Raw genomic sequence first — 12,152 nt, forward strand, 5'->3', positions numbered from 1 at the left:
AAAATGGCAGTTGGAGCGTGTCTTGGAAATGGCTGATGGAACCACCAACTTTAACAAACAAAACTCCAAACTATCATATCTCTGAGGACATTGAAAGTGAGTACGTAATGGAAATAAGTGAATGGACATCACAGGTTATACTACAGATATTAAAGAATATTGCTGGGTTTTTTTTTTTAAATAACTTTTACAGCATGGAAACTTGAAATTTTGATTCAAAAAATATATTGGGCCTAATTCAAAACTACGCATGTCTTAAAGAACAATTTTAAAAATACTGGAACTCTTAAAGGTGTGCATGAATAAAAATCACACCTTTAAGGAAATTTCATATACTTATGTTAAAAAAAAAATTTGTTTGTTTAAAAAAAAAAAAAAAAAAAAAAAAAGAGAAACAATACTCAATACAGCTATTATAAGAATTGACTACACAATAGGGTGTTTCATATTTTATCAATTTTTGAAATTGAACTCGCAAATCAATTTATAAATTGACCATTTATATGAAAATAAGTTTGAGCATAAAAAAAAAAGTTTTTTTTAAAGTAATTTTTAGGGTCCCCGCCAGTTTGATTTTGGGCCAAAAATGTTGGGTGTTTTAAATGCCTGGCAAGGACCTTAAAATTTATTCTAATTTTTTATTCTTTTAAATATTAGATGTTGGATTGAATATTATTCACATAAAAGGAGCATGTCGAAAAAATTAAGAAATTAGCCTAGAGAATCTTCTAAAATTGGTGAAAAACCCAAATTTTTCTTAACAAAAATCTATTTTATAACTTGTTGGCGTATAAAAAATGTTTTTGATTTCTTTAATAAAACATGTCTATATTGTCCCTATATGAATATGTCTATGAAATGTAAGAGTTCTTTTATCCTTGGAGGTAACCTGATCCTTACGCTAACCTTAACAGCCTAATAACAATTTATTTTAGTTCTTTTTAAGATAAAAAGTCTTAATGAACTTATTAAGACTTTTTATCTTAAAAAACATGGTTAAAAATGGTATTGTTGTTAGTTTTGTTGCCTCAAGATTAGCAAGAATATGTAGATCTTTAACTTTAAATGATTCTCGTGGTGCATAGTTGTTTTTGTAAAAAGTAAAAAGAAAGAATGAAATGTTAAATTATCATTAAATAAAAAATTTATATTTACAATTCAATTCTTCATCATTAAATAAACGTTTAAAAATTTTATTAAAAACTATATTTATAAACTCATTTAAAAACAATATTCTTTATTTCGCAATTGCTTTATATGCTGATTGCAAATCTTCCTTAGTCTTTGCCTTGTGAAGGTTTTCTCTCCTTTGATGAATAGCAAGTAGTAACTCCTGACAATCGTCTTTATTGTGAATATTGTTTACAAAGTCTGAAACAACTTTAATAGATCTTTCAGAAACGTTGTTAACCACTGCAAAGTTGGAGACAGATTGGGAAAAAATCTCAAACTGGTAAACATACTTTCTTTGTGGTGCCATTCTGTTTAACCAAAAATTATCATTCAGTTTAGTGAGGTTTAGTAAACTAAATATGAACCAAGAGTTTTCTCCCACTAATTATGCAATACTTGGTGGTTTTTCTACCTTAAAGTTAAGAGCTTTTAACAAAATCAATTTTAGGAATGCCAAAAAAATTCAGGAACTGGCTTTGAGAAGAGCACTTTCGCAACATCTTCTCTCTCTGCAACAGAAATTTCTTGATCTAAAAAAGCAAGTGGAACCAAGGTTTCATCAAGATACCATAAATGTGATTCAATTGAAACCATTGTGGCATCAGTTCCATTTAAAATTGTTTCAGAGTTCTGAAGATATTGTTCTCCGTATTCTCTAGATTTCATCATTTGCCAATAGTCTTTTATATCTTGGTAAGGTGCATCGTAAGGTAAAGAAGTTTTTAAAAACCAGATAAAATAAAAGATTGAGATAAACTCGGTCGTAGACTGCACTTCTTTCCTTTGATTATCTGTCAATTCATAAGAAAGTTGCAAACTCGTTATCTGAATCTTGATATAATAAATAGCTTTGGACATAAAAAGGGCATGCAACACACAACCTGGAGGTTGAATTTGAAAAACTCCTTCAGGGCATAAGTACATAAGAGTCACATTCAATAGCTCTTTGTAATCTCCTGCGGGGGAAATGTTTTCCTTTAGAGCCATCTCGCAAAATTTTACAGCATTGAATCTATGGATTTCTAAGAAAAATCATATTTTACAAACTTTGAAGAGTCAATGCTACTTTTAATCTCATTCCAGTTTAATTCGAACCGTTTGATAATTAAGTTTTCTGGGTTAGGGTAGATTTAGCTTTTCCACTGCCCTGTTTTTTACAGAAGTGTTTTAAATGTTATTCATAAACATGCCTCCAAGACAGCTCTAGTACAATTGCATTTTGTTTATAACTAAATCTGAAATTTGTATCAGAAAGTCTACCTGTATTTGTAGCAATTCTATCAAAACATAAATCTTTTATATTGTCACATATTCCATAAACATCCAGTACTTTAACTAAAGCATCATATTGAGCTTGTCTAGTACCACGATCAATAGCTGGAATGCCAAGAAGCTTCATTTTACCTTCAATGTTTATTGAGACTGCAAATCAATCTCTTTTTGATTTTTACTTTCGGGGATATCTTTGATAATTTTCCCATCAAAATGTACTAGGGTGGTTCTAAAAACAACTTTTTTGAAAAAAATCTGCTCCCACCCCTTAAATGTGTTCTATATAATACGAAAACACTAGGTTTAAATTTTTTTTGAAAAAAACATATTTATAGAGGTCCCCCAAGACCCTTTAATATTTAACGGGTCCCTAATATTTTCAAAAAAAAAGTTTCTCAAAAATAGGTCAACCTGGTACTCAAATGAAGCGCAATTATATAAAAATTTCAAAAATAATATTCATTTTGAAAAATAAATTTGAAGTTTAAACTTATTTATCACAATTATCATGAAAAATTCACTTATTTCATTTTTTGCTAAAAAACAAGATTTTTACGTAGTAAAACCTAAAATAACTATATTATTTCAAAATGAATGTTATTTTTGAAATTTTTATATAATTTCGCTTCATTTGAGTACCAGGTTGACCTATTTTCAAGAAACTTTTTTTTTTTAAATATTAGGGACCCGTTAAATATTAAAGGGTTTTGGGGGACCTCTAAAAATATTTTTTATTCAACAAAATTTTAAACCTAGTGTTTTTGTATTATATAGAACACATTTAAAGGGTGGGAGCAGATTTTTTTCAAAAAAATTGTTTTTAGGGACACCCTAAAATGTACTATGAAAATAGCTTTACCGGTAGTAAAATAGCTTTATCGGTAGGAAAATAGCTTTACCGTTAGGAAAATAGCTTTACCGGTAGTAACTCAAAAATTTTTTTATATTGTTTAGCATTTTCCCAAAGAGAATTTTTTGAGTTCACATAATAGTTTAATGGGACAATGAAAAACCAGCCATATTTCTGTCTGAACTTACAATTAATTTGTTCATACATGCATTAGATCTCTTGATGAAATATTTTTTGATACCGATGTCATGGCAATATCTTTTTCTTGTTCGATAATAAGAAATTTTATTTAATCAATAATTAATCAGACCATCTTATATTTATTATATTCTTTAGCTATAAACCCATATGTAAAATAAAACAATTAAAAAAAAAATTAGAGTGGTATTAAAAAAAAAACCTTACTTATCTACTACCTTAATTAGTTCAAAGGATTATAAAAAATTATTTTTACTATTTTAATATAAATTAAAATCATAAAACTTATCTTATAGCTTTATCCGTTAATAATCCATCTTTATAACCTCCGTCTAACCAAGGTTTTTTTACTGCAAAAAGAATACAGTTGTCAGGGCAACTAACAAGACAGAAGCACTTTGCAAATTTATTGGGCCCATTAGAATAACCAATAAACTTTTTGAACCGAGCTAACTTGTTTCTAGATCGTTTAAACTGAAAGTTAAAAATTAATTTTGTATTTGTTGCAAAAGTTATTCGAGTTTTCTATCAGCTTTTCTTTAGGTTTATTTCAGGTTGTCTTTGTTTAAGCATTGGAAAGTAGTTTTTAAATTGTTTTTTAAGTACTTTGGTTTATACATTTTTTAATAATATTTTCCGATCAAATTTCCGGATTTTAAATTTATTGTGCTCTAATGCTTCTTAAGTAGGGAAATTTATTAAGGTTGGTGTCCCGGGCAGGTCACTTTATGGATCAAATTAGTTTTTTTTAGACTTAATTTGACACTATTTTGAAAACTATCCAGTTTATAGTTTTTTCAGTGTCTGGAAACAGTTTATTAAAAAATCAAAAACTTTTTTTATATGCCAACGAGTAATAAAATAGGTTTTTGAGAAGGAAAATTTGGATTTTTCATCAATTTCGAAAGATTCTGTAGACTAATTTTTTAATTTTTTTCAATATGCTCTATTTATGTGAATAATATTCAATCCAACTACTCATATTTAAAAAAATAAAAATTTTTATAGGATAAATTTTAAGGTCCCTTCCAAGCGTTTAAAACACTCAACATTTTTGGCCCAAAATTGAACTGGCGAGTATCCTAAAAATTATAACTTTTTTTTTTAATGCTCAAATTTAATTTCATATAAATGGTTAATTTATAAATTCGATTCGCAAGTTCAATTTCAAAAATTGATAAAATATGAACCACCGTACCAAAAATTGATAAAATATGAACCACCATATCTGCGCAACACATGATTGTTACATATTTTGCATACTGTATGTTTGGATTTTCATGTAAGTATTGATTATAATTAAGAGTGGTTGTATTTTTTTGGCCAAAATAAAAAAAGCAGCGATTATTTTTTAATAAACGATATACAGCGATATAATTTAAAAAAATGATATTTGGAAAAATAATTTTTGCTTTAACAAATAACAAATAATAAACATTTAATAAATAAAGTAATTAAATTAACGTCATTTTTTTATTTGTTACTCGCTAATGTTTTTAAAATAAAAAATCATTTGTAGTTGCAAAGCCGCAATTAGAAATTCAAGAAGTAATCATTTAAAAATTCAAAAATTTAACATACTTTAATTCATTTATGCAAATATTGAGAAAAGAAAGAAATTTGTTAATATCAAACATTTTTAAGAATGTATTATCAAATTTAATTATTTAATATTAAAAAAAAAAAATAAAAAAAATAAACATTACTTAATAGTACAAAAAAAATTAACTGACATTTAACTTGTTTTGCAGTAATTATTATTATTGCAATAATTTGAGCATGGTCAAGTTTTTAAATTTATTTATTATATATGCGGTCAGGAAAGACGTGCAACTGCATGCGTCTCCTGTACAAACCAGATATAAAAAATATAATACTATTATATAACTCACTAGAAAAATGATTTGCCAGGTCATTCCTTCCGATTTTAATAAGTACTTTAACAAAAGCATCATAGTTATCAATCCCTAGAAGTGTACGACGTTCTAAAGTTTGAATTAATTCAATAGGAGTTATTATTCTTTCAAGATAACCATCGCCAATTTCTTTTAAATATAAAAACTTAATTGCTTCAACATCTTTATCCAACAGATTATCTGCAATCTTCAGCAAAATATCTCTATGTTTCTCATTATCCATTTCTTTAAAATAATAATCTAAAATTTATACAACATTTTAAATATTTTCACATTTCATAATATAAGAATATTATAAACAACATAATAACATAATAAAAACTAATTAGTTAACTAATTATGTAATAATATTATTATTAACATAATGACATAACTGTTTCATAATATAAATAATATATTGTATACTAATATAATACCAGTTTACTAACATAATATATATATTTACTAATATCAGGGACGAACCCAGACCTGTTTTAGAAACCTCTGGAGCAGTATGGGCACCCAAAAAAAAGTGCTCAAAAATTATTTCTATTTTTTAATTTTTTTTTGTTTTTTTAACTTTTTTTTAATTTTTCTTTAGCTTTTTATGAAAAATAGAAAAAAAAAATTAGTTTTAAATGCAGTAGAATATAAATAATTTTCAGTTTTTTATAGCTACCTCATTTTTTCTTCAGGACAATAAAATAAATTAAAAAGAAATTGCTTTTTTATGTAATTAGGTACTGTCCTTCAGTTACTAACTGAATTTTAGTTTATAAAAAATTAATGTCGTTACAAAACTTCATTTTAAAAACGTGTTGCAAAATTTTATAACAATGGAATGTATAAAATATTAGCTTCTTTCAAAGATAGAGTGATTTTGAAATATCCATTCAGAGTAAAGTTAACTTTTGGAAATTAAGAGTAGACTGCTTTTGATAATAAATGAACGTAAGTAAAAAATTTCAGTCCAAATAATTATCGTGCAAATTTAATTTTTGAATGAATAAACTTTGGATCTTTAGCTTGCTATTTTAGTTAGTAAGGAAAGCGAAAAAACGAAACGTAAACTTTTTCAGAAAGCTTTGTTTCTTTTCAATATACTTTTTGACTTTTAGAATAATAAAAATAACGATTACAATAACTTAATAAAAGTTTTATTAAGGTCTGTTTAAAATAACCCATAGTAAATGTAATTTATTTATTAAACATGATTTTTTAAATTATACTTAATGATTAAAAATATATATACTTTTTAATTTATTAGGGGAAGGTTGCGTAAGATGAGCAGGTTCCTAAGATGGTATAACCTCTTTTACGGGTAGGCTGAAAATTTTTTTGCAAACTTTTTTGGTTAAGGATATTCAAACAAGTTTGACGGTGTTATTTATTTTAACTTCTTGGTTGTATAGTTAATATTCTTTGATTTACTGTTATTTTGTTTTTTATTATTTAGTTTTTTAGTTTTTTATTATTTAATAGTTTTAGTTTTTTATTATTTAATATTTTGTAATTACATCAGAACAAATTGAGATCAGAAATTTTTTACATCCTCAATATTTTATGCTTATCTACTGCTAATTCCATGGGTTAAACGAAATAAAACCCAAGCTGATGTCATGCTATTTAAATTATGATAGTACTTGGTGAAGTTGCTTAAGATGATAAGTTTTTAAACGCTCAAGATGAGATGCAGCTTTTTATTAAGAAAAGAGCGTTTTTCTAAAGTTATTCTCCGCGGAGCTTTATTTTGTTATTTCAATAGCGAAAGGTTTTTCAAAAAATAGTATCGTTCACATTTTTAGAGATGGTAAAGATTTTTTTTTTTTTTTTTATGGTTGAGATAATTACTTTTTTTACCATAAAATGTCAGTTTTAGGTTTTTTTTAATATTTAAGACAGGAAACACTTTTTACTTAATAATTATTTGATAGACTGCCTGCCCAAACCAAACTCTCAGTCGATGTAGAAGCAGTCCGTTGTGAGTTTGGCTATTTGTAAGTCAATATAGTAGAACTCCATTGCGAGTAAGGCTATAAGATAATCAATATATAAGATAGCAACACTTCGCTCATGTTTTACAGTTAAAAAATAAAAAAAAAAACATTCAGAATGTTTTTAATATTTGTCTTTTAATTTGAGGTTTTGTAGTTCCTGCAATTAAATTTATGTTTTTTGACATAATCTAACCTTAATTTTGTCAGCTTTAAAACGACAAACAAGCGAAGAGCCATTTTTTACCACAAACACGTTTTCTTAGCAGTAAAGTATAGAAATATATTTATATTTTTTATATATATACATATATACAGGGCTCATTTTAACAGTCAGACATCGCCATTCCCAGACTGTTTTTGAAATCTGAATTATGGGGGCAACCAACCATTGTTCATTTTTACCGAAAATGACAAGTGGTTTGTTACCCTCCTCTAGCAGGTCTCAAGAATGGTCCGAGCGGCGGTGATGTTCGATCGTTAAATTGAGCTTTTTATATATATATATACAACCCTTGGAATTAAGAAAATTTAGTTCAGCAATAATTTGCCAACCTCAATCTTTTAGATGTCAGTATAAGGTCGGCAAAAAAAAATTGTTACAAAGGTCTTACCACAATACATACCATAATGCCGACCCAAATATCAAGGGTTGTATTTATATATATATATATATATACATATATAAATATATATATATATATATGTATATATATATATATATATATATATATATATATATATATATATATATATATATATATATATATATATATATATATATATATATATATATATATATATATATATATATATAGTCAAACCATCATATTTCAACCAATTGCTTGTGGGTCACTATCTCTGATTTTCCTGATTTTTACATATTGTTATGTGCATTATGTGGATAAGTTAAATTTGAAATTTCAAACTTCCTAGTACAACGGTTCAAATTATAACCTTAGAAACATGACACAGTGGCCCCCCTCAATTTATAAATGGTCAAAACAGACTACTTTAAAGCTGTATAACTTTTTTCTCACTTTCAACAAGTGTCTCATTTTTTCTGGAACTATTTTCTGGAGAGTTCTCTCTATAAAAAAGTGGTTTTTATTAACTTGTGTTAAATTAGAAAAAAATTATGACCTTCTCAACTTTGGAAAAAATCCTAAACCTGCTAAAATGTGCCAAAATAAAACTAACTGTAGCATTATTCTATTCATCCACAAGTCTTTACAGATAAGTTTTCTGATTAACTACTGTCTGCAATAAATGGGCAAAATATAGGCAGCTTAAGTATCCTACTAAATTTTCAATTAACAACTTTATTGTACCAAAAACTAATTTAAAACTAAGTTATTACCAAATCCAATACCATGGACTGTTTCTATGGAAACACTTTTCAAAATTTATTACAAAAAAAATAATATTCAAAACATCTCTTTGGAACAATTCAGGAAAGAATCTAAGTCTCTTATTACAAAATGACTTTGATTTAAAATATCTCTTTTAAAATAAATACATAAATAATATAAATATAATCTAAAAAAATAGTTATTGACACTACTTCTCTTTTGATGCAGTTTTATTTTTATTTAATTTTTTGTTGTTAAAAAACTTTAATACTTTTATATTGTTGTTCATCTTTGATATATTACATTATATTTCAACACTAATATTTATATTATATTAATATTTATATTGTAACTAACGTGTGTAAAATTCTTATTATGTACTTAGCTACTTTTCATTTTTGTATATAAACTAACGATTTTTTCAATGTAAATGGGGCTCGATGATAAGACAGTTTATGCCTTATGCTTGCTCCAGCTCTCTTATTTATTAACATGATTTATTTCATTGTAAACTTTAATATACTGCGAAAAATAATAATAAAAAGAAAAATTTAAAAAAAAAAAAATCTAAATTAATTTAGAGATCTTTATTTGAACCATAATGAAGGTCTCTAAAAAGTTACTGCCCCCTTTATTTGTGCACCTATGCATCTACTATAAAGACCAGATCAAAATGAAGATCAGATTGAAAAATAGGGTTACTTAAAAATGCTGGCATTTTTGGTGTGGATTCGACAAGTTTATAATGTTTGCATTTTCAGATAGATGGTTCTAATGGTTTTATATGCTGTTAATCTTAGATAAAAAAAAAGCGTTAGAAAAATTTACAAGCATCTCAAAATGGCAAATCGACATTTTGCTTTTAGATATATTTAAGTTCTAAACTGCAACAAGCTGCCTATATTTTGCCCATTTATTGCAGACATTAGTAGAAAACTTATCTGTAAAGACTTGTGGATGAATAGAATAATGCTACATTTAGTTTCATTTTGGCATATTTTAGCAATTTTAAGATTTTTTCCAAAGTTGAGAAGGTCATAATTTTTTTCTAATTTAACACAAATTAATAAAAACCACTTTTTTATAGAGAGAACTCTCCAGAAAATAGTTCTAGAAAAAATGAGACACTTGTTGAAAGTGAGAAAAAAGTTATACAGCTCTAAAGTAGTCTATTTTGACCATTTGTAAATTGAGGGGGGCCACTGTGTCATGTTTCTAAGCCTATAATTTGAACCGTTGTACTTGGAAGTTTGAAATTTCAAATTTAACTTATCCACATAATGCACATAACAATATGTAAAAATCAGGAAAATCAGAGATGGTGACCCGCAGGCAAATGGTTGTAATATAATAATTTGACCCATTTATATATATATATATATCAGGCTATGTTAAGAAGCGTTACGCAGCTCGCATTTTGCTTGCGAAAAGGCGATTTGCCTATGCGTTCAGCAGTTTTGCGTTACGCAAAAACTTATATCTTTTAGAATATTTTTAATTATCTTTTGATATCGTTTATGTGACGTTTATTCTTAAGAAATAAACTCGTAAGTAAAAGCATTTAACTGCAATTGTAAACTAATAGATTTTTTGTTAAAGAAACAGTTTGTTTAATAATTTTTTTTATTGTTGATAAAAATTAGTTAAAAAAAATAAAGTGTTTTAAGTTTTATCTAAAAAATTAAATATATAAATTCCTTTTAAATAAAAAAATTATTTTTTGTCATAATAGTTTAAAAAATGCACGATTTATTTTAATGTAAATATTTTATTAATAAGATATTTTGTTTATTGTTAATTCAATAACGTAAAATTTTAATGACGTTCGGTTAATTTATGAAAATAAATTATGATCACGAATATGTTATCGGTAACTGATAAATAACAAAAAAAACTCTTTATTGTTTAAAAACATTATTAAAAAGAGTTCACAAATTAAATAAGAGAAAATTTATTAACAGTTACTAAAATAATCAAAAACCAACTGTAAAATCATAAGAAAATAAACAAACATTATTTTACGTTTCATGAAAAGAATATTTTTTTCAAAATAAAATTTAGTTCATATAAGAAAAAAATAATAAAAATGATTTGTTAAATAAAAACTTAGATTTTATTTGTAACTTTTGTTCTAGTGAGAAGAAAACTAACTGTTTGTATGATTTTTAACGAGTTAATAAAATTTGATGCGATAATAAAACTTTAATTACAATACGGTACTTGAAAAGACGCTAGTGACGCAATATAACTTCTAACGATGAAAAATATATTTGCTGAGTTGAGTTACTTAGTAATGCGTTACGCGTTTTCGCTACGCAGCGAAATCTCGTAACAAGGCCTGATATATATATATATATTTATATATTTATATATATATATATATATATATATATATATATATATATATATATATATATATATATATATATATATATATAAATATATATAAAACCCCTAACTGGTTGTCAGAAAGTTTTTCCGTATTTTGTTGACAAAAAGTAAAAATTAAAATGCAAGACCGGAATTTTTTTTTTTTATTACTCGATAGACTGCCTGTCCCAACCAAACCCTCAGTCGATGTAGCAGCACTCCGTTGCAAGTCAGGCTAAAAGATAATCAATGTAGGAGCACTCCGTTGCGAGTCTGGCTATTTGTCAGTTGATGTAGCAGCACTCCGTTGCGAGTCAGGTTATAAGATAGTCGATGTAGCAACACTCCATGCATGATTTTCAGTAAAAAAAATAAAAATAAAAACGTTTTTTTTTTTAAAATAAAAATAAAAATATTTTATTAAAAAAAATAAAAATACAAAGATTTTTTATATTATTAAAAACATTCAGAATGATTTAAAAACATTCAGAATGATTTCAAAACATTCAGAATATTTTTAAAAACATTCTGGTCAATTAAATTTGCGTTTTTGCGGTTTTTTTAAAAAACGATTAATTTGTCATTAAATTAATGATCTTTACTTTCTGACAACACGGAAATATTGAACGAAAGTCAAAAGTAATTAAAAGTGATGCATTTGTTGGCATAAGAATCTTTTTTTTTTTTTCTGTACTCCCAAATGCAACAATATATATATATATATATATATATATATATATATATATATATATATATATATATATATATATATATATATATCTGTATATATATATATATATATATATATATATATATATATATATATATATATATATATATATATATATATATCTGTATATATATATACATATATATATATCTGTATATATATATATATATATATATATATATATATATATATATATATATATATATATATTTGTATAAAGATAATAAAGGTAAGCGGGGTAAATTGGCTATTTTATAAATTGGGATAATATGGCCACTTATTGATTTAGTTGGTAAATTTGTCAATGGTTTTTTTAAA

General features: G+C 25.6%; 1 protein-coding gene across 2 annotated transcripts in view; it reads right to left on the bottom strand.

Annotated features, from left to right (window-relative positions):
* The window catches only part of LOC136076718 (NACHT, LRR and PYD domains-containing protein 10-like), a 35,576-nt gene that overhangs the window by 20,603 nt on the left and 2,821 nt on the right, over positions 1–12,152 (bottom strand). For both annotated transcript variants that reach the window (XM_065790088.1, XM_065790089.1), the window contains exon 2: positions 5,386–5,649. In XM_065790088.1, the coding sequence (XP_065646160.1) occupies positions 5,386–5,632 (247 nt within the window). In that variant the 5' untranslated portion in view covers positions 5,633–5,649. The remainder of the gene's footprint in view (positions 1–5,385; positions 5,650–12,152) is intronic.

The sequence above is a fragment of the Hydra vulgaris genome, chromosome 02 (assembly GCF_038396675.1).
Source record: "Hydra vulgaris chromosome 02, alternate assembly HydraT2T_AEP".
Lineage (NCBI taxonomy): Eukaryota > Metazoa > Cnidaria > Hydrozoa > Anthoathecata > Hydridae > Hydra > Hydra vulgaris.